This window comes from Pteropus medius, unplaced genomic scaffold, assembly GCF_902729225.1.
Source record: "Pteropus medius unplaced genomic scaffold, Ma_sr-lr_union100, whole genome shotgun sequence".
NCBI classification, from domain to species: domain Eukaryota; kingdom Metazoa; phylum Chordata; class Mammalia; order Chiroptera; family Pteropodidae; genus Pteropus; species Pteropus medius.
In genome coordinates, this window is record NW_024343733.1 from 155,260 (window position 1) to 178,822 (window position 23,563).

General features: G+C 39.7%; 1 protein-coding gene and 1 pseudogene across 3 annotated transcripts; one reads left to right on the top strand and one right to left on the bottom strand.

Annotated features, from left to right (window-relative positions):
- Positions 1-343: 343 nt before the first annotated feature.
- TRAFD1 (TRAF-type zinc finger domain containing 1) lies at positions 344-21,953 on the top strand. 3 transcript variants are annotated; one of them, XM_039868175.1, is made up of 12 exons: positions 344-497; positions 2,734-2,799; positions 8,868-9,003; positions 9,114-9,167; positions 11,400-11,805; positions 12,455-12,661; positions 16,875-16,951; positions 18,205-18,435; positions 19,415-19,535; positions 20,208-20,532; positions 20,741-20,852; positions 21,065-21,953. In XM_039868175.1, exons 2-12 carry the CDS (start codon positions 2,753-2,755, stop codon positions 21,122-21,124), a joined length of 1,776 nt encoding a protein of 591 aa, XP_039724109.1. In that variant the 5' UTR covers positions 344-497; positions 2,734-2,752; the 3' UTR covers positions 21,125-21,953. The 3 variants fall into 3 exon arrangements, with proteins under 3 accessions (XP_039724109.1, XP_039724111.1, XP_039724110.1); XM_039868177.1 differs by having other exon boundaries at positions 441-497; positions 20,766-20,852; XM_039868176.1 differs by having other exon boundaries at positions 441-497; positions 20,780-20,852.
- LOC120606724 (protein YIPF5-like) lies at positions 7,649-8,357 on the bottom strand (annotated as a pseudogene).
- Positions 21,954-23,563: the final 1,610 nt, after the last annotated feature.

Below are 23,563 nucleotides of genomic sequence, written 5' to 3' on the forward strand. Positions count from 1 at the left end.
TATGGGCAGAGCTTTGCAGATGTCTTGAGCGAAGGCATTGTAATAGCAACAAGAATGACTAATAACTATTAATGGCTCATGACAAAAAAACAAATTACATTAATTTCTTAATATATTAGTCTTGTTAGTAATGTTTGTACAGTATTATTCATGCAAATATTATTAGCCTGTGTCAGGGGAAGTTGCTGGGCCCAGAACCAGGCTCACAGCTCAGTCTCGGCTCCTCTTGCCAGATGTTCAGGGGCTGGGACTTCCAGGGACTCGCCCCCACGGAGCTCTGAGGAGCCAATTGGCGCGCAGAAGGCGGGGCCCTGGGAGAGACAACGGTGCTGTCCAATGGGCCGACAGCCGGGACCGCCCCTGGCCAATGGGCGTGCTCCTCCGCGACGTTCGGAAGTGGTGAGGCGACTCTAGGGGCCGTTGTTCAGTTCGGGGGCTGACTGTGGGGGCTCGGTGTCTGCGGCCAGGCTCTCGGCTCGACGCGCTTCTCATCCCAGGTGAGTGTAGCGGTGTCCCGCGCTTGGGGACCGTCCTGCGGCCTCCAGTTCGGGAGGAAGCCGGCACCCCGAGGGCGGGGGGCGGGGGCTTTAGGCCGGGGGTCGCGGCCGCAAGGAGAAAGATGCCTGTGCGGCGGCGGCTCCTCGGGCCTGTGGGGGAGGCCGCGCTTTCTCCTCAGGGAACCAGAACCGCGACAGCTACCGGCGGTGCCGCGGCCCCTTCCCGGCCTTGACCCTGGCAGTTGAGAAGAGGGCGTCGTCCAGAGCGCCACTGGGCCCCGGCGCCCTGGGCGGAGCTGGGCCGGAGCCTCGAGCTGCCGGCCTGGAGGGTCTCGGGCTCTCGGCTGACGGGTGTGGGTTCAAGTTCGCACTCTGACCAGCATGGGCGGCGGTTAACTGTCGTCCTCGTCTTTCGCTTTCTAGGTCTCTAAAATGGGGACAATGACTTTCACTATTTTTTCACACTGATATTTGTGTGGCCTGGGTTAAATGATTGCCCGTGGAAAGCGTTTAGCAAACAATAAACGCGCAGTAAATGTCGACTGCTGCTACTTGCGGGCTGGTGCCCTCTCGACTCCGGATCCCGACCTCCCCGAACTCGCTGAGGGAGGGGGCAGTTGGAAATCGCCTTCTGGGTCTGGACTCTGAAGTGGTAGCTCCGCCCCGTTGGGCGTAGGGGCGGCCCCCGAAGTCCTCAAGAGGGGCTCTTTCTAATGTTGAAAACTTAACTGTAACCAAAGCAGTTCCGTGCGTTTGCTTCTTCACCCCTCACAACGACCGTTGGAAGTACTGTCAGTTGCGTGAGGATTTGGAGGCCCAGGGAGGTTAAATCACGCAGCCCCTGAGTAGCAGAACTAGAATTTGACCCTGCAGGGGGGGGGGCGGGGCTGACTCTAAGCCCTACATGTCACCCGCAATCCCTTAGAGCTAGAAAACCTGGCACTTTCCTTATCCGAGGTTCTGGCCGGGATTTAGTTTGCTTTACTGGATCACACCTAGAATCAATCAGCCGCGAGAAAAGTACCTAGGCTTTTCCCTTTTGGGAACGTGATTTATTTTCAAAGATAGGTGCTTCCTCTCCTATCAGAATGGACATCTTGAATCCTGTCACTTCCTACTATTCGATAGCTTACTTCCTCTTTGCATGGCTGGCTCTTCTAACTTCAGGTTTTAGTTTAAAAGTCATTTCAAAGTTCTTTCTTGACCACCCTTATCTAAAGTAGATTTCCTCCACTCCCCTCTATGTACTTTTGTCTATGTACTTTTACATCAAAATACTCAAGGTATGTCTATTTCTTTGCTTATTTTTCTCTTTTACTAAATCGATCTGTGGGGTCAGACACTATTTCTTTAATTTTTAAAGTATTCTTAATGCCAGGGCAGAGTGTCTGGCAGTGGTCTTAACATGTTGAATGAATGAGTGTGTTTCTAAAGTGAGTTAGTTTGGAAATGTCAAAATCATGAAAAAGCCTTACTAGGGGGGAGTATTTAAGACCATTTTCACTTCATGGAAAGGAATGATCTACACTAAATATTGTTAATAAAATTGCCAGCGCTTTTGCTTTCTGCATTGATATCTTTTTAAAAAGAAGAAAAATCTTTAGAGAAACCTGGCAGACCCTATCTTAACTAAAGGCTCGAACTTAACATCACAATAAGCCTGTTGACATCATGTGCTTTCTGATACAGTGCACCAAGATGGACACAACATCACTTCTCTGGTATTCTTGCCAGATATATATTAATCATGAGAAAAACATCAAATCCAGATTGAAGAACATTCTACAAAATAACTAGCCAGTGCATTTAACGAGATTATTAAAGATAAAGACTGAGGAAATATTCCAGAGCAAAGAATATTAAGGAGAAATAACTAAATGCAGCATGTTACCCTGGATGTGATCTTGAATCATTTGTAGAATGATTTGTGAAATTTGAAGACCTATAGATTAACTCCAGTATTATGTTTCCTACATTTGGTAATTTTACTATGGTTATTTATGATGTTTTGGGTGAGGAGATGAGGGAGTTCTTTGTGTCGTTACTGCAAGTCAGATTGTTTTAAGATGAAAATTAAAAAAAAAGGTAAAACCCATGTGTTGAGTATTAAAATGCTTTAAATGCACTGATTTTAAATGATGGTGACATTTCCTATGCACTAGTTTTTTGTTTTTGTGTTTTGCTTGTCATCCTAAAGCAGAAATGAAATTCAAAGTTATCACTTCTTCCTTTGTAGTTTTCAGAAAGAGCTAAAGATGGCTGAATTTCTAGATGACCAGGACACTCGGCTGTGTGACAACTGGTAAGAAACTAAATCTGAGAAATGTTATTGAAATGAGGACAAACTAGCTTCTGTAAAGAGTTGGTTTATTTATTGGCAGGTGAAAATTGGAGCCATATAATATCATACATGTATATGGGACTAAAGCCTTTTTAACAATTCTGGATAAAATCGCCTGTTTTAGTGATTTGACAAGGTGGTTGGTTTAGCTATTATAGTGTAGTGAGGAGAGTGACAGGATAAGCCAGGAGTCAGGGCTCTGGTTCCCGCCTTTAATTAGCTAATGGCTTTTGGCAAGTCACTTGATTGCTTTGGAGCCTCACTTTTCCGACCTCTAAATAAGGGAATTTATTTTTTGTCTTTCTGAAAAATATCACACATATCAAAAAAACTACTAAAAATATACTAAAATGTTTTGACTAGATTAGTGTTTTTCAAAGTGTGTTGAAAGGATTTCTCTGAGTGCCTACAGTGGCTGGTTGTCTTGGGGTTGATTGGGAGCAAGGTTTAGTGAGCTTGGCTCTACATCTAGTAGTGAGAGAGAGAGTAGTTCAACCAGAGGCACTGAACTGTTTTTATAAAAGATTTTGCTGAAGGAATGTTCCACTGCTTAAAAGAAACAAAAAAAGTCTAAAGTCTTCTGGCAGTTCAGATTAATCACTATCATTTCATGATTCTAGAACTGTTAGTGAAGACTGGGCACAGTCTGGAATTTTCAACTTTCTGTTTTAGTGTTTGTAATCCACGTGAGTAACAAGAAAGAAACTTTCATGCTGAAATGAAACTTAGGCGTGCAGCTAATACTTTTCTGATTCTTGGTTGAGATTTCTCAAGAATTTGGTATTTTAGTGATAAACAAGTGCTCTTCCTAAAAGCTAAAGAAAGCAAAGCAGAATTGTTATGTTTAAATTAACAAATTGTGGTAGAAGGAAAGAGAAATCCTTTAATGCAGATTGGTGAAAGGTTCGAGTCAGAGAACAGTTTTACTGCCTTTTTCTGCTCAGCCTTTGAGCAGAATTAGGGTCTAATCAGAGCAACTGCAGGTCACAATATTCGTTCCCTGCATGGAATTAAGATTTCATTTCTGTGAGGGTGTCTTGCGCTACAGGGTATATTTTTTCTACTACTACTATCACTTTCTGCCAGTGAAAACACTATTTTAGCTTTGTTTGGGTTTAATATACTGTTAATGATGCAGAGTAATCAATGATACAGATATTAACAAGAAAACGTCATCACTCTGGTAAGAAAACAGACATGGGCTTTAGCATCAGTTAAGATACTCTAATTTTAACAGTCCACTCCATTTTGAAGGAATCTCAAGCCTAGGACAATATATAAATAACTATGCCAAGGGAGTTTTAAAAAAGGGTAAGTTAATGAAAGCTAATGAAAACAAGGTTATTCAAAGCCAAAGCAATTTATTTGAAGAAAAAAGCAGGTTAGCATGGAAAACTGACTAAACCAGCACAGATCTCCCATCTTAAGTGACCCTGTTTAAATTCCAGTTTCAACATTGTTGTTTTTAGAGCCATATTCCTCTTGTTCCCTAAGAAAGGGTACTCAAGGTACTTTTCTAAATATGAGCTGCAAGTAGACTCACTGGTCCAGTAAAAAGAATAGTTTGTTGCGATTGAAGATGTTTTTGCATGTTATATCTTATGGTGTCCTCTGATTGAGGGCAGAATGTGATTCTAGGGAACAGAAGCTTCATTTCAGCTTTTAATTTTTGCGTTTATTGAAAAATTGATTTCTGAGTTGTGTTTATTGTTTGGAAAACTACTGGGAATTTTTCTGGAAGTCTTGGCTTACCTGCCAGTCATTTCTATCTAAAATGAAATTTCACCTTAAACTTGATATTTTTTTTGGGGGGGGGGGCTTTTTAGCCATTTTATCTATATATTTTATCTATATGGAATTGTGTTCTCACTTAAAACATCTTGATTTTATCTGTAAGTAGGAAATATATATATTAGTATTTTGTCTGGTTGGAATGTTTGGTGGGATTCTCTTGGCAGTTAAATTTAAAAAGAAAACAAAACCAGCAGGCACCTGTTTCATGTAATTGTTACAAATATCTTTTTTTTTTTAGTTTTAAAAAAAATTATTTTAATTAGTTTCAAGTATACAGTACATTGGTTAGACATTTATATAGTTTATAAAACGATCCCCCTAATTGCTCCTTCTCTCCTCTGGTTTTGCAAATATCTTTTTCTTTTTCTTTCAAGGTTTCTCAAGAGGTGAAATGTGTAATAATAAGTTCTCTGTAGTCATACTTTACAGCTGCTTTTGATTCTTGATTATGTTAAGATTCTGTGGTCCTTTATATTTTGTTTTAATTCTGAGATTTTAGTAGCCTCGTTATATGAATGCTCTGTCAGTAGATTATCCTGAATAGTAAAATGGAAACTGTAGACATTTTCTTGATATTTGTTGTTAAAAACCTTTTTATGAAAATTAAGAAAAAAGAACCCAGAATATCAAACATCCTAAACAATAACTACTGGCTTTAATTTTTTGCGGCATTTGTGCACATATGATTTATAACCATAATATGGCTCTGCTTTCACTTTATTGGGTGTACCGTATTTAACTTTAGCTGTTCATTTTTAAAACGTTTAACTATTTTTTTTTTTTTTTTTACCATTTTATGACACTAATGAAAATCTTCATAATCCCAAGAGTAGACTTACTGGGTTAAAGAGTATATAATTTTATGGTCTTAGAACTGCATTTTCAGGCTATTTTAAAGCAGTTTACACTACCATTAGAGTATTAGAGTATTAGTTTCACAGCGTCTTTAATACAGATATACCTCGGAGATATTGTTGGCTCAGTTCTAGACCACTGCAATAAAGCGAGTCAAAATCTCTTCGATGGTGGAGGGTCTTGCTTTTGTTTCCTTAAAAATGCAACATTTGTACAGTGCAATAAAATAAGATATGCCTGTAGTGGGATTTACTAATTTTAATTTTTGTTAATAGGTTTAGATGGCAACCTATTTATAGCTCCTACTACTATGTATTTTAATATTCTACAGTTTTAAAAATTTTAAACTGAATTAATTTAAAACCAGTGGTTTCCTTAAAAAACTATGGATTTTGGAGAAATAGGGGAAGTTAAATCTGTCAAGACATTGGTAGTTTCCCTTTTTATCCATTTGAGTTTCCTTCTCATCTGTCACAGTTGATTGTTCTTCTGAACCACCTTTGCTATGAGAGCTTCCTTGATAGTTCCATCATTGGATGAAAATGAATTTATTTGGTGTCTTGGTCTTTGATATTGGGAATATGACCGTAGCTGAAGGCATATCGGTCATCCTGCTTTGAAATGTTTCTTAGACTATGTATGAAGATTAAAACTATAAAAGAGAAATAAGCTATATCTACAGCTTGGTTTGGGGGAGGAGTTCCTGTAGTATTCAGCTTCAGAGGCAAAATAATGTGTCAAATGTCTGTATCCTGATCAGTATTTTACTTTTCTGAAATTTTATTCCAGGTAACATAAGTACATCCTTTTAATGCAATCCCTAGCTAGACTGTGAAATTGCATTGTAACAGTGGTCATATCCTAGATGAATAAAGAGTAAGGCTTTTGAATACTATGTGCCTCTAGTTTGAATGTATGTATACTCTTGCTAAATTTATTTTTATTCATTTTTATTTTTAAATTATAGTTGACAAAATATATTCATTTCAGGTATACAACACAGTGATTCTACATTTATATACCTTATGAAGTGATAATCACAAGTCTAGTAACCATTTGTCACCGTGCATAATTATTACGATGTTAATGACTATATTCCCCTCTTATTAAATTTAAAAGGTCTTACTCTTTTACTCAAGATTGTCTTTTTCTTCCTTTCTTTTCTGTAACTTAAATATTGGATCCCTTAATCTACAGGAGAAGCAAAATGAGTGAGGAGACAGGACTAGGGGAAGAGGTTCAGGATTTCATTTTTGTATAGTTGTGCAGTGAAGTTTATATCAACCCATCCAGAGCCCATGATTGTGACTAGCATGCAACCTGCTTTGAAAAGTTTGCGGGTCATAAAGGAAGCAATTTCCCATCCCTACTGACTTTCCCAAAGCTGGCATCTGCTCCTTTTGGTTTAACTTAATTTTTTTAATTGGGAAATTTTAAGTAATCATCAAATGCACTTTACATTGATAACTGCAATACTGAAACTGACATTTTTAATATTTTTATCGAAGGTTATGAGCATTAATGTGGCCAGTCTAGGTCACTATGGTTTAGCTGATGCTAATGTCTAAACAGGTATTCACATTTTGTGTCTAAATAAAGTAGATGGGGGAACTTCTTGTATTGCTGAATTTTAGCAAAATTCTATGAGATAATTTATAGGAATGTCAAATTTTTGAAGTGCAAATTCATAGAACTCAAATTAGGATCACTTTTTTGCTTCAGGTACTTCTGACTTGAGAATACAGGCAATTTTTGTTCCTAATTCCTTGGAAAATTATTTCTGCAATGTCTTGTGTCTTTATTACGACCAAGTTGTTTTTGAGAAAGATGATCAGCTCTGTGATTAGTTTTTCACAGTTGATACGAATATCAAAAACAATAATTTTCAAAGAAAAAATTGTCTTTCAAAGGCTACAAGAAAGGAAAGAAATAGTACTTCTTACTTGTGTGAGTAAAATATTTACTACAGGTAAATCCAATATAGTATTCAATAGTTCTATAAAAATGAACAAAAGATAAATGTTTACTTCCATTGCTCCAATAGTCAAACGTTAGATCTGTATGAGAGTTGCAATGTAGTAGTTTGCTGGTCCAATTTAAGAGTTCAAAGTCCTTTCTGTGTTTTTGGCTCAATGATGTCCACATCCCAGATGAATTCAGTTCAAAAAATAGAAATTAGGGCAAAGACTTCATATAACAAAGCACAAGGATATGCTACTAGAAATTGCTCTTTCCTGCCTAATGCAGAAATAAAAAATTTGGAAGCAGAAAAACTACACAATCTACAATTCCAGCAGTGAGAATGATTCCTATACCATTCTACCAAGACATCCCTGGAAAGCTGGAAAGTGAGAAGAATCCTAAGAATCCCACACAATCAAATGAAATACCTGTCATACTCATTAAGTTTAATAAACAGAATATTCCTAGACATCCAATTGCACAGATCCCACCCATATACATAGCCAAACTGGATTTTGCCAGAGTAACAACAGGGCTGCTAAGGCAAGGCAAAAAACCATTGGTCCTGCCTAATCAGTCTCATTCATGTTGCTGATATGTGCTACTTTTAATGGATGTAACACCATTAGTATTTTTTTCCAGCTGTGGTCAAAATTGATACCTAATTCTTTAATAAAGGTGGCTCATAGTCAAAGTTGTTTCCACAGAATGGATGAGGTGTATTTGGAGTATATACCTGAGTTGGCTGGAAAATCTCTCTATTTGTGAATTTTGGCTGCATCTTGTCTGGAGGGGCAAATTGGCCTTGCTGAGAGTAATCATAGCCAGCATACTGTTTTCTATAGGGTTCTCCACTTTCTCTACAATGATAAGGATGGTGATTGGTCATTGATACTGTGGAACTTCGTGTTTAAGTTGTCAAAGCCTGACATTAGAAATGATCATACGCGGAGGTGGCAGCAGTAGCTCCAAAAGCCTGGTTTGACTGTTAGTGGAATAAAATCTAATGAGATTAAACCTGCCTCAGACTGGGAATGAATGAATACATATGTATATATAAATAAAATCCTGGAGTGTACTATTGTTCTTTGGGGCATGGATAGTTTTGGAAAAGCCTAGCTCAGCTCTTTTTGGCATCTGACTTGATGTTAGTTGTGATCAGCAGTGATGTCTAGAAAGTGAGCCTGAGCTTTTAGAGGCAGTGCATAGCACTGATAACTTAGAGTGTTGCACAGAAGACTCAAAATCTTTAGTAATTAATTCTTAAATCAAGTAATCACAATCATAAGAGCTTATGGACTGTCAGTCACTAAAGAGAAATAATGGAGGCTAAAGATTGGACAGGACAGATTTCCATGTGATACAACTGAATAGATCAGTCAGTAATGCTTGCCTTTTGCTTTGATCTATTTCTGTAGCAAAAAAGAAATTCCTGCATGTAATTTTACCATCCATGAGATCCACTGTCTAAGAAACATTGGTATGTGTCCTATCTGCAAGGAACCATTTCCCAAATCTGACATGGAGACTCATATGGCTACAGAACACTGTCAGGTGAACCAAGTACTCAAATGTTCATAAATGTATTTTACTTGCTGTTGTGCAAAAAGCAAGTGAGCATGTTGTCACAAAGCCAATTTATTGGTTCTCACTTTTTATCCTAGGTAACCTGCAAATGTAACAAGAAGTTGGAGAAGAGGCATTTAAAGAACCATGAGGTTAGTTTTCTTGTACTATGAAGGGAGTGAGTTACTAGGTGGGTCAATCCTACTGAGATTACAGAGCCACATGCAGAGCAGAAAGCCAGTCTGATTGAGTCTTTGTTCTCCAGCTCCATGCACACCGCCACTCAAAGCTTATTCGAGGCTTTGACCATTTGCTGCCAGTTTCAGCTGCATGGCTATCGTGCCCCATGGTCAGGCCTCAGGGCCTTTCCCTTTGGAACTGAGTCTGTCATTCTTGGGTTCGGTTATTGGCAGCCTCACTGAGTGCTAAGCCAAGCTTGGGGTTGCCAGTATGGTACAACCTTTTTAGCACAACTTCTTAGCCTGCCTTACATATTGTAATTTCATTTTGACTTCTCGCTCACTTGGATAGCATGCTGTTTACACCCAAAGAAGTTCCTCAGAGAGCATTTGGTGAGAGACCGCATAGTATCATTTGGTTCCTAGTTGAGATAAAAATGTCCATAGTTGAATGAGTATGTGTGTGTGTGTGTATATACACACACACACACACACACACACATATGGGGTGTGTGTGTGTGTGTGTGTATATATATATATATAAAATGGGTGTATATATATATATATAAAATATGGGTGTATATATATATATAATATATACACCCATATATATATATATTTGAGCATTTTAATTATCAGTTAAAAAATCTTAACTAGTTGGTCACACAGGAGTGTGTGTACATGTGTAAAAATTCATCAAGGTATGTGCTTAAGATTTGTGCATTTCATTCTGTGTGCCTAAAAACTAACAACTTATTTATAATTTTAAAAGCTAATTCATATTCAATAAAAATATTTGAAAAATACAAAAATAAGGATCACTCATAACCTCACAGCTCAGAGAAGAATGTCTTATAGATACTTTGGCACTCTGACCTATGTTTTACTAGTCCTCACCAGTAAGGGGGGTTATGATTGATGTCAAATTAACAATAATAATGAGAATTTCCTTGGCTCGAACTTCTGCTTGCTGTATAAAACAACCTCTAATCAATTGCCCTCTCTTCCAGTTTCTCTCCCAGGTACCACTGGGGTTCCCATGGTAATAACGCCAGTCATTATTAAAATATAAGTATTTCCTAACATTCCGGCAAAGTGAGATTATGATAGTTGTAGATTAGAAAGTTTTAAAAATCCTCCTTAAAAAAAAGTTTATACATTATTTGTTGTTCTGGTGAGTTATTAGGACTTTTTAGGGTTGTTAAAGCACTTACTATATTATTTAGTATGTGCCAGCAATTATTTGCTCTTTTGCTATTGAGTAACTTAAATCAGTGACATTTTTCTAATAAAACTTTAAAAAAAAATCTTTCTGAATTGGTATTATAGCTACATGGTATATAGTTTTAAAGTTACAAAAACATAGATATAAAAATTATTTCTCTTCTATGCCTGTTTCTAGGCTCACTTTATCAGCTTGTATTTTCTACAAGACATACTCTGCATATACAAGCAATGCTAAAAATGTTTGAAGTAGCATTTAGAATAAAATTTGGGTTTAATTTGTATGAAAATAAACTTTTGTTTCCTGGCACGGTGGTTATAAAGTATCTAAATTTTTGAAATGCTGTTACATTAAAGTTCTAAGCTTAAGTTCCCAAATTTTGGAATGTGCATATGTGTCACCGTAACATATTATATCTTTTTAATTTTTTTAGTGCTTTAGTGATGATTTCAAAAGTGTAAGTGTTGTCTTTCATCTGCTGAGTGTATATACACTCTTGGGTCATCTTCACTGGTGATTTCTGGCTATTTGGTCAACTAAAAGCCAGTGCTATGCACAAATGTGCAGTCTTTCTAAAGGGCAGTCTTTTCCTCATTACAGGTCTTGAACACAAATTGGAATAGTTAGAGGAAACCGGGCTGATGGAGTTTTGACAAACATCTGAATTGCTGTGCTTCTGCTATATCTTCCTTGGTTTCTCTGGCTGATTTTGGGTTACTTTGTAATGTGTGTAGAAAATGATTATAAGTCAAGCGGTTGAATAAGTAGATTTCTTCTGAGTTTCCTTCTTTTTGTAGAACCTGGTGGCAGGGACAGAGAGAGGAACTGTGACTCTTAAATACATAAAAAACACGGCAGACAGGCAAAGCTAGTGTTGGAGGAGAATATTGAAGTAGATACTTTTTGCTCTCCTTGCCCTGTACTAAAACATGGCCTCTCTTAGATTCACATATTAACCGCCTAATCACTCTATGTTGCAGGAGACTGAGTGTCCTCTACGACTTGCCCTTTGCCAGCACTGTGATTTGGAACTTTCTGTTCTCAAACTGAAGGACCATGAAGATTACTGTGGTGCCCGGACGGAGTTATGTGGCAGTTGTGGGCGCAATGTCCTGGTGAAAGATCTGAAGACTCACCCTGAAGTTTGTGGGAGAGACGGGGAGGAAAAGAGAGATGAGGTTGCCGTGCCTCTGAATGCATATGATGAGTCTTGGGGTCAAGATGAAATCTGGATCGCATCCCAACTCCTCAGACAAATCGAGTCTCTGGATCCACCCATGAGGCTACCACGAAGGCCCCTGAGAACCTTTGAATCAGACCTTTTCCCTAGTAGGACTACCAACCAAAGGAACATGCCAACCCAGTTTCCAATTCAGAATAATCTATGTGAGTTGTGTTTGGGATTAGAAAACTGGAATGGAATCAAAATATGAGGGCAAATGGGAACAGGGCTTTGGGGCAAATAGATCTTAATTACAGAAGCCTGACTGTACCTAGGTAACATTAGGAAGAATACCTAGCTTTCTTAGAGATTAGAGTAACAGCCTCTTTGCTGTTGGATTACTATTGGATTATAGTTAGGATTGATGATGGTGGTGATTACAGTGCTATTAACAGCTAACATTTACTGAGTATACCTATGTGTTTCATTTGCAAAGTGTTTTACATGTATTAACTCATTTAATTCTCACAACAGTTTTATGTGGGTAAATAAGTGCTAGAGCTGGGTTTTGAATTCAAACAGTCTGACCCCATACTTTAAACCATTCTGTTATAATGCAGAAAATATATGTAAAATGTTTAGCACAGTACCTGTCTCATAGTTACAGCTTAATAGTATTGCTTATTAATAGAATAGTAGTAGATTCTTTTATTGTGGCAGACTTAATATTTGAAGTCCTATGGGAACTGAAGGGCTGGGCCTCCTTAGTTCCTGCACAGATGCCTATAAACCTTGAATATTTGATAGGCATCGACTTGAGCTAAAGTTCGGCAACATCTCTAATATAGCTTGAGTTCTGTTTTTTCCCCCCAGTGGAAGAACAAGAAAGGCAAGAAAGGAATAGAAGCCGACAACCCTCCAAAGAGGGTGGTGAAGACAGTGCAAACTTGGACTTCATGTTGGCCTTGAGTCTGCAAAATGAAGGCCAGGCCCCCAGCATGGCAGAGCGGGACTTCTGGAGGGCCACCTATGAGGCAGACCAGTCCCATGAAGGTCCCAGAGCTCTGAATGACATAAAGGGTAGGTTTGTTTATTCTGCACTAGCTTCTGTGTCTAGTTTTTTTTTTAAGTCTTACACTATACATGTAAAATTGAAAGTTTTTCATGAGATAGCATTTGCCTTTTTTGTTTGCTCATCGCTTTTCCCAACTTTTTATTTTTAAAAATCGTTAGAATAGTACAGTGAATGTCTACATACCCCTTGTTTTTATTCATAAATTTTAGTATTTTTCTTTTATCTTTATAATTTTCTCCCCTGAACCATTTGAGAACAAGTTGCAGACATAATATTTTATCCCTACATACTTCAGGATGTATGCTCTTAAGAACAAGGGCATTCTCCTATGTAAATGCAATACAAATATCACTCTCAGGAAATTAAACATAAGTTCCCTACTTGTGGATAATGCCCACGTTATGTATTATATTTTGTTCTTTCTAGGTTCCTTTAGAAGTAACCCTGTCTCCTCCCTCCTTCCCTCCCTTTCTCCTTTTCTCTCTCTCTTTTAGGACATTAACACTTTTCATTGAAGAGTCCAGGCCAGTTTTTTTGCAGAATATTTTTCTCAGTTTAGATTTGTCTGGTTGTTTTCTCATGTTTAGGTTCAGGTTACAGTTTTGGCAGGAATGCTACATTGGTGTGTCTTTCTCAAGATGCCAATTTGTTTTGTTATTCCTTAAAATGTAATCTGTCAGATTGTATTGTATACAATTTATAATTTATAATAGCTTGATGCTGGATGTTATTTTGAGATTGTTGGGGAACAGGTTAGTCACACAGTCTTTAATCTAGCAGTGTTAGTATTCAGTAATGATTCTTGCTTGAATCAAATATTACTGTGGTGATTCGTAAAATGGTGATTTTTCTCTCCTTTGTTCTATATTTATTACTTGTTATTCTTCTATAAAGAACTTTGCTTTTCTCCTCACCCCCATTCAAAAATATATTTCTTAGTATTATTGGACTCATGGATTAAAACTCAGTTTTTAAAAATAAGAGTTGGGTTATGAGCAGCGAACCACTTTTTGAGTCTCTTGCTTAGAGAATGGTATGTTTTAGAGATAACATATTTTAAACACTCAAGTCTTAAGAGATTTTTGGGATGTGAAAATAAGCAACTCGCAGCTATGGTTTTCCTTTATGCAATTAAATGAATAATGATTCCAAGAACAGTGGGATTAACTCTTAACATTTTGTCGATTGAGATAAAATAGGAATTGGGCTTGGATTCAAACATTGAAGTTTGGGTCTTATGTGGCCTGGTTAAAGGAGATACACGGTAGAGTGTTAATAGAAACTTGTATAGTTTCCTTTTAAAATATTTTTGTATTTAATTATAATTAATTTGGAAAATGTAAATATTTTGTTTCTACTCTCTACTCCAGACAGTGGTTGGTTAACACTTAGATTTATAGATTGCATAAGACGAGTCCATGGCTTTAGAGGGTTATGTCCCCACAGGTTGAAAAACCACCATCTTAGGTTGTATTTTCTTCCTGAAAAATAATATATTTTGTATTGTAGAGGGTTTTTAGAAATCGATAATTTGCATACATAATAAAAACAATTGTGTACACATTAAATGGGTGAATTATGGTATGTAAATTATATCTCACTAAAGTTGTTTAAGAAAAAACCGGTAAAAATCATTAAATATTAAGACAGTAAAAGGGTGTAAAAGGAAACATTGTCTCCTCCTCACCCACTAATAGTCTGGTTCTCCCCAGAAGTCACCACTTTCAGAGGGTTTTTAGGTAGCCTTATGTTCTTTGTATATAAAAGGATGTGAATGTATATAATACAATGGGGTTTAGAAGCTGGCTTTATTAGAGAGACTTACTGAATTTTGGGGAGCAGAGCAAGGTTTCTCAATGTTAGGATTTGGATTCTTTTCCATATCTGAGAGTTTGGTGACCTTTTATGAGATGTTGATATTCAGGTTGGTTTTTTTGTTACCTTTGATCTGTTATGTTCTTTTTTTCCTTACCTCTTAGTTGCTGCTTTTTTCCCTTAGGAAAATGCCCTAGTACCAAAGAAAGTTTTCCAAACTCTGAACAGCATCTTTTAATGTGAGTCTGCTTATCTGTAAGCCTTTCAGACTTGACTTTATCAGAACATTTAGGTGGGTGCTGAAGAAAGTAAAATTGTAATAGCATAGTCGTGACAAGTGAAGACTCTGGATTCAGAGTAGTTGCCTTTATTTTCTTCTTTTTTGGTCATTTCTTAGATTGCTTTATTGACTGTTTGCTTATTTCATTTCATTTTCCTCTCTACTGGTTTGGAGTTTATATTCTCTGTTTATTCTTGTGATGGTTGCCCTGGAAATTTCAACACATTTATTTAACTTAACAAAAAACTAAGTTTAATGAACCTCATTACACTTCTCCCAGTTTATAAAATACTCTTAGAATTTAGATCCTCTCTTTACGATTTAAATATCACTTGTGTGTTAGTGTTCTCTTGTTTTCTTTGTATTTATCATTTTATTATGTCTTACCATTTTCTTTGCTCTCCTATTCTTCCTTGTTTCTCAGAACTTCTAGAATAAATTTCTTCCTGAAATACATTATTTAGAAATTCTATTGAAAATGTCTTTATCATAAATTTTTTATTTTGGTTTATCTGAAAATATCTTTATTTTATCTCCCTATTTGATACTTTCTCTGGTCATATAATTCCAGGTTGCCAATTATCGTTGTCTTAGTTCTTTGAAGATATTATTCTATTTCTTGGCTTTTGTTGTTGGCTATAGAGAAGTTATCTGTTAGTGTTAATTGTGATTTCTCTATAGGTACTCTGTCTTTTCTGTCTGGCTAATTTTAAATCTTTCTGTCTTTGGGATTCTGCAGTTTCCTGATGATTTCTCTGGCTTTAAATTTCTTGTGATTGGCTGGCCTTCCTGATTCATAAGTTTAGTATTTTCGTCTACATGGAAAATTGTCTTCATTATTTCTTTCATTATTGCCTGTCTTTCATTCTCTGTAGTCTCCTTGAATTCTGTTTAGTTGTGTTAGACTTTACTCTGTCCTCCATGTTTTCTTTTTTCTTCACTTAGAGTTGACATTTAATATTTTATATTAGTCTCAGGTCCTCCATGTTTCTTATATTTTCCAGTTCTTTGTATTTTGTGCTGCATCCTGGGTAATTTCTTATCTATCTTCTTTCTAATCTATTGTTTAATACGTCCATTGAGGTTTCAGCTCAGTGATTATATATTTTTGCATTTGTTCTGAGTTCTCTGATTTTTTTCTTCAGTGTGTCTCATCATTTTTAAAATAACCTTTTATACCTCAGGTAGTCATATTCTTCTTTTAACATATCTTTAAAATTGTTAAATACACTTATTTTTCTATTGTGTCTGAAAATATATCTAAAGATTTTTGCTATTTGTTTTTGCTGACACAGTAGCTTGCTGCCTCTGCACATGCATCTGCGCGTGTGCATGTGCGTGTGTGTGTGTGTGTTGCTGGGAGTATATATAAATAGGTATCTAAGGATACTACTGACGAAGATAATTTTAAATTGAATTTTTGGAATGGGCTCTTTAAAACCATAGCTATGAACTTGTGTGAAAACAGAAATGTAAATTCTGGACTCAAACCCACGTAAAGGCCAAACTCTCCTTACTGTTCTTTAGCAGAGACTTTTCTCTCCTGCCTGGAGCCAGAGCCTAGCTCGACAAGTTTCCTTACCTCTATTTTCAGCAGTCTTACTGAGGCTGTTGTGTTAGGAATCCTGGATTTAATATTGCTTTTATTTATTTACTCAAGTTACTTTTATTCAGCCTCTTTTTTGCTATTTTTTACTGCAAAGGTTTTTCAGGGTATTTGTCTGCCAGTAATATGCTGTCCTCCATTTCTCCATCTGTAAAATAAGGGTAATGTAGGATCTGCTTCGTAAGTCTTTCCAAAGGAGTGATATAAAGCACAGCAGGCTCTTAGATTAGTGTCTAGAATTATTACACATTTGAACTTTTTCTTAATGACGGTAGTGGGTAAGTTATTACTTCACTGCTACTCAGGGAATGGCGAAGAGTCTTTTATTTTCTATAGTGGCAGCTTTTTACTTAGGATTTGTCTCTCAGTTTCCCTTTGAGGATTTACAGCCCCATAAATTGTTACATCTCTGAAATGTTGAAGTCAAACATTTTATAAAACCCCCACCCGAGGGATAACAGATCGAATCGTTTGTCTTTGTTCGTTTGAGTCTGACTGTGTGGACTCTGATACCTAGGTGCAGCTGACGAGACCATGTTGCCTTGTGAATTTTGTGAGGAGCTCTACCCAGAGGAACTGCTGATCGACCATCAGGTGTGTTGTGAATTACTTGAGGGCTTTAAGTAGTGTGTGCAGGCCATAGTTGGTGTTGCAGGCCACATGAGGTCTTGAGCAAACTATTCTAATACGCCTGTGGTGGAAGTAGCTAGCAGCTGTGTTTTTTACTGTGGGGTGTCTGACATACGGGTACAAGAACTCAGCCTTGTTCCCTCTCGGGAAAGGTAATGTTCATTGCCGCAGGCCCAGCGTGTTCCTCCGTACTGTGGTGACTAGTGTATGTCTCTCCTGATCATCTTATAATCCAGTCTCATCTCATGTCACACCTTGATTACTGGGGCTGTGCTGAAGTCCTTGCAGGTCCCTGGAAGGATCAGGGGTCCTTTTTGTACTTTTTCTGCCTAGAAACTGTGTGCCTTCCACCCCTGCCTCCTCAATACACTCAACAACACAGACCCCTTACTCGTAGATTGGTTCAGACATGGCTTCCAGCAAACTATCCTGAGTGACGCTCTGAGGATAGGTCAGCGGTCCTACCCATGTGCTCTCTGAAATGCCTGTGCCCATTTCTCTTGTAGCCTGTCACCCTGTGATGTGGTCTCCTGATCCCCTGTCGTCTTCAGCACTAGGCTGAGTTCCTTGACGACAGGTTCTGGAGTTCCTTGGTTTCTGAATCTCAATACCTGGTATATGAAAGGTGTCAGATAATTTTTGAATGATTGAAAGTTCTTGAGCCATTTAGGAATGGTTAGAGAATAGACTTTGTGTTTGAGGATTGCCTAGTGGAGTGAACTACTCTTTCTTTGAGTACGCTTGTTTTCTCTGATTTGGTTTGGCCTAGTCTGGCATTTCCAAACCTGTTAAATATCCATTTTGCTCTGAGTGAAACATACATTCCCTCATGAGTGGAGTAATACAGCATGTGAATACACCTAGTCTTTGGTTTGGGAGCAGCATAAAAAAATCTGTTAACAGGTATAACAAAGGATATTTGGGCCTCTCTTATGATATAGCTGTGGGAAGAACCTTGAATATTTTAAAATTAATTTAAAAAGAATAATCACATGAACACAGTAAAAAATAAAGCACAGAAATGTTTAAAATAAAGGTAAAAAAAGTAAAATAAAGGTAAAGTGAATGTTCCGTTTGCGTTCCTCTGACTCTTTCTAGTTTCTCTCCCCAGTATTAAGCATTACTAAAATTTATGGGACTTGTAGAAAATGTTTTAGCAATGTTTTTTTCTTAACCTCTGCTTTGCTTTTTTTTTAATCCTATGTTTTTTGAGACAGACAACCTGTAACTCTTCATGTGCCTTACCTTCGTTCAATATGGGCAGCACTTCTCCTAAAGGGGTGGAGGACTCCGATGTCATATTCCAGAAGTTTCTGCAGCAAGCTACAAGTAACCAGTTAGACTCTTTGATGGGCCTGAACACTTCACCCCTCGTGGAGGACAGCATCATCATCCCATGTGAATTCTGTGGGGTGCAGCTGGAAGAGGAGGTGCTGTTCCATCACCAGGTAAGGGTCCCTGGTAGACCCGTCCACCTCTCTCCATGCTGATCCTCTGTGGGTGAACCCGAGGCTTTCATAGCTGAGAATGCTTCGTTAGCCTTTAAGTTGCATGCATAGGTTTCGTGAGCTATCTGAGGTATCTAATGCCTCAGGCCTTCAGACTTTATCTTCTGGCAACTGAAACCAACATGTCACTAGTTGAGGACCAAGGAGCCAGGACTCCAGTTAAGTGGGAATGGAAGACTTGCCACAGTGGTTTAGATGAGAGCTTCCAAGGTCACTGACACATTCTCCTTTTGACCAGGCAAGTTCTTCCTGTTGTGGCATTTGAGGCTTGCATTCCAGGACACCTAGGGATCTAGTTCTGGCTTTGCCCTTATGATTGACCTTGGATAGGTCCTAGTCCCTCACTGGGGACATCTGTAAGGAAGGAGTTAGATCAGACAATCTGAGGTCCTTTTTCAGCTTTTGCAGTCTAGAAGTCCAATCCGTTAGTGAAAGTATGTTTTCTGCCCGTCTTGTTTGTTACGGGGAGCCAACACTGCAGGCATGTTCAGGGTCGTTTCTGTACTTGATGCCAGATAGCTGTTATTAGAACACCACACATTTCATTCCTGTAGTAAAGACTTCTGCTTTTGGATCAGGCAGTTGATAAGTAACTGCTCGTTGTCTCTTGGGAGAGACTGAAATAAGCAACCGTGTAAATACTCTACAGTCAAAATATAGACATGTTTTTCTGGGCTCTCGAGGCTCGCCCTTCCTTGATCCCTGCACAAATAAAGAGATGGCTTCGTCAGTGCCTCGGGTGCTAATGGGAATGGTTGCTCCATTCCAGATGTATTTCCTCCTAGTGCCAGGTCCTTTCTCTCAGTGGTCGTCAAAGTCCCCCCGGTAAGGTGTGTTCACCCAGCCAGCTGTCCCTCCCTCTACTGCTCTCCCAGGAATGACTCAGTCCAGAGGTACTAATTTTGTTTTTTCTCATTAGGACCAGTGTGACCAGCGCCCAGCCACAGTAAACAACCATGCGACGGAGGGGATTCCCAGACAGGATTTCCATTCTCAAGAGACCTCACCAGAGCTGCCCAAGAGGCGTGTCCGACACCAGGGTATTAGCCAGGGTGGGGCCAAAGCTGCAAGTCTGCTGCTGACTCGGGGCCGTTGATCACTCCCACCTGCCACTCCACTGGGGAGGTGGCACCTAAGTCCTGAATTACACAGCGTTGGAGGGGTTCTCGGTGGTGTAGTTGTGGTCCCATGTTAGACTGAGTGCTCTTGAGTGATGGCTTTGGGGACAGCTTAGTAGAGACGTGCTTAGTAGTCAGTGTTCACTCAGCTGTGGGTCTTCTGTGTATGTACTTAGAGGATTATTTGAAGATAATTTTTAGACCTTACCGGGGCTGCCCTGGGCCCCTTCTTCTACTTGAAATTTGCTTAGGGTGCTCAGTCATCATCATCTTCATGATCCTTATTATCAAAGAGCCTCATGACGAGGCAAGTAAACTGTTTTTGAAACCCAACCACTACAAAGCCAATTAGAAATTATTTTTCAAGGTTTACTTACACACCATTGTTAAATAGTTAGAGGCTGTATTTGAGGATTCAGGTAGTAAGTGTACAGGTTGACAGAGTGTTCCCAGCCCTGTCCTGGAGATGGGCTTTCAGCAGCCTTACGCGTGAGGCAGTTGTCTTCTGCCCTTTCCTTTTGTTCCCGCCTCGGATCTAGCACTAACAGCCAGAGCAGTCTTTCCCCTAAAGCTGGTGCTCTTTTCTCTTTGCAGGAGACTTGTCTTCCGGTTATATGGACGATATCAAGCAGGAAACGGATAAAGGGCCCGCCTACCCTCTCCCTCCCAGCAGACCCATTAACAATGTGACTGCTGCCTATGACCGACTGTCGGCATCCACCTCAGGCCCCAGACCTGGCTGCCCGCCCAGCCCTCCTCGGGTACTGAAACTCAACAACTTAGACAACCAGGACAGCCGGGGGCAGAGTCAAAACAGCCATAATGGGGCTCTGGCCTCAGGGCACCCTGTTCGAAATCTCTACCCAGAAAACCTTGTGCCCTCTTTCCCTCGAGGACCTTCAGGGAGGTATGGAGCAAGGTAAGAACCAGTAGCCCAGGAGTAGAGTTTTTGAGTGGCTCGGGAGAACCCGGGAGTGTGGGCTCTGCATTTTTTGTGGTCTGATTCCAAAATGTTTTTTCTCTGTCCACGGGGTGGTTTTGGTTGTTGGTTTGCTTTGTCTGCTTGCAGAGGGCCACTTTGTCAGGTTCCAGCTGGTTCTCTTCTGAGTTGTCTGACTTTTGCTCAGGGGCATCTCAGGAACTAGTTTCCAGTCCCTCTCTTTCAGCGGGAGGAGTGAAGGTGGCAGGAACTCACGGGTCACCCCCACAACTGCCGGCTATCGCAGCAGAACCGTAAAGGTAACCAGGGACCCGGGCCATGTGCTCAGTGAGGGCTCGGGTGGGTGGCGCTTGCGTGGTTCCCCAAGTCAGAGCATGAGCTGGGCATTGGCTGCTTGTGGCTGAAAGACTGTTCTTTTGGCTTTTAATGAGGCGCTTTCCTAGGAGCTTGCCGTTCACAGGGCTTTGAGGAGTGCTGCCTTTTCACTTATTTGTGTTCTGTTGTTCAACAGGCGAAACCTCCCAAGCAGCAGGGAGCCGGGGATGCAGAGGAGGAAGAGGAGGAGGAGTAGTGGTGTCTGCAGAGAACCCTCCGCTGGGTCTCGCTCCTCTGCACAGCTGCACCCGCCATGGTGCGGGCCGCCTCGGGCTCTGCGGGGAGGGGGAATTTTACAGATTTTAACTTCTTCTAGTTTATGGCCATTTTGTGTCTTTTGAGATTGTGCTGTGGGAGTTTCCGGGTGTGAGGGAGGGTCAGCGGGGAGGCTGCTGAGAATTACTTCAGCTTTAGCTGCTGCCTTTTGGCAGCTGGGATGCAGGTTGCAGCCTTAGCCCGCCAGGGCTCCATCTTTTGACATATCGTCACCACTGCTTCTTGGTGCTGTGCAGTCCTGGTGGAAAGAAGAGAGGGTTCTGGAAACCTGGTACCCACCAGTGAAGTGATTCTCTTCCCTGCAGGGGCCTAAATTGGGGGACTTTGGGTAACCTGTGTACTGCCCCTCCCCACGCTAGAATGTGGGCCTCTGCTGTGTGCGGAGGAGCCCGGGCAAGTGTTCAGGCCAGTTGCAATATAAGTTAGGATTGAGGCTTTTGGAGATGAGTTGAGCTGGAGGTGAGCGGATTAGAACAATCTTCTTTGGCGTTTGGCATTACTGCCTTCTGTTTCTGGTGACGAGCATGGCTCCTTTGTCTTTGCTGCCTTCCGATGGAGAAGGCGGGTGACGCCTGTCCCCGCCAGTGCCGTGCCGGGTTCCGCCCTGATTCGGGCTGAGCCCGAGCGAGCTCCATGGCTTGCTCTGAAGACCAAGTATCAGAGCCCCCATCACCCTCTTTTTATTTTATTATAATTATTATAATTACTAACATTCTTGTAATAGAAATAAAGTTTGTACTTGGAGTTCAGCTGAGTCTTGTAGTTCCTTCTCCTGTGCACTCTGTGGAGACCTCAGGGAGGCAGAGTGGTGGGCTGGAGTCGGCCCTGAGGTATGGGAGAAGGCGCGCAGGACTGGGCTTTCTCTGTGCTTCAGCTCCAGCGTGAGCTCCTCTCAGTGCTAGACAGTCAAGGTACAGTTTTCTCTTTTATTGGACTTTTAGGGAACTGACAGGTTGCCCCAGCTCTGGTGATGATTTGCGGTGGGAGTCGGGGCTTTCTCCGACTCGACACGGAAAGGCAGATTCGTCAAAAGCGTCAATACTGAGAGAGTAGTTGAGCCTAAGTAGAGTTTTCCATCACCCCTCAGCACCTCACAGTCTGCACAGGACCATCTGGCGCCTTGGGTCATTTTGAGTTCATTTGTTTTTCTCTTAACAACATAGGGGGATTAGGAAAGGTAGGAAGAATTGGCCCATTTTATAGGTGGGAAGGAGTGACTTGCATAAGGCTATGCAGCTAATTCATGACAGAGTGACTTACATAAGGCTATGCAGCTAATCCAATCCAGGTCTGAATTATACTAAGAAAGAAACTGAACCAAAAAAAGAATATATTGTAGGTTTATATACTTAATGTCATTTATAACTCAGTAAAAACCTCCAGCAGTAAGCTCAGGAAGACCTTCATGTCTCAGGAAGGAGGCCAGGATTGAGAGACTTGGGCTACTTCTGGCATCCCTGAAATCCCCCTGAGACTTCCAAAGATGTGGGGAGAAGGATCCTCTCCCAGCCGGAGCAGAGAATAATCGCATTGCCCGTAATTTTTGTTTGTTTGTGGGGTGGTAGTAGTAGACCTGAGAGGAAAACTCTTTCCCTTCCTTTGGTTGGACATTTAATTTATTGGCTTAAAAAGGTGTTCAATCACCTTATTTTTAAAATACCTGTAAAACCTTACTGATAGATACCTCTCATTCCTGTTGGGAATTTGTGTATTTTTTCCTTATCTATTTGGTTAGAGCAGGGATCCCCAAACTTTTTCATTATAAAAGGCTAAATAGTAAATATTTAAGACTTTGCAAGCTATATAGGTTCTATTGCAACTACTCAACAATGCTTTTATAAAGTGTAGCCATGGACAATACACAAACGAATGGGTGAGACTTCCAATAAAACTTTATTAACAAAAACAGGCAGCTGATTATGGGCCATGGCATGGCAGCCTCTGGGTTAGAGATGTATCAATTTTATTGATCTCAAAAGTCAACTTTGGTGCTTTTGATTTTCTTTGCTGCTTTTCTGCTTCCATTTCACTGATTTTCTTTCTAATCTGTTATTGCCTTTCTTCTACTTACTTTGAGCTTAATTTTTTTCATTTTCTAGTTTAAGGTCAAAACTAAGGTCACTGATGTGAGACCTTTTCTAATGTGTTTAGTGCTATTAATTTTCCTTTAAGAAGTGCTTTCTTTACCTGTATCTCAAACTTAGATTTCTCTTCATTTTCATTCAGTTCAAAATACTTTGATTTTTTTCTTTGACTTATGTATGGACTGTTCATTAGTATATAACTTAGTTTCCAATTATTTGGATATATCCCAGATTTTTGTTAATTTGTTTTATTAATTTCACTGTGGTCAGAGAAT

Excerpts from the sequence above, each read along its gene's own strand:
- TRAFD1 (XM_039868175.1), top strand. The coding sequence starts at position 2,753 with ATGGCTGAATTTCTAGATGACCAGGACACTCGGCTGTGTGACAACTG. Across the intron at positions 12,662-16,874 it reads AGCTCTGAATGACATAAAGG|GTGCAGCTGACGAGACCATG; the intron begins GTAGGTTTGTTT and ends TCTGATACCTAG. Across the intron at positions 20,533-20,740 it reads TCAGGGAGGTATGGAGCAAG|GGGCATCTCAGGAACTAGTT; the intron begins GTAAGAACCAGT and ends ACTTTTGCTCAG.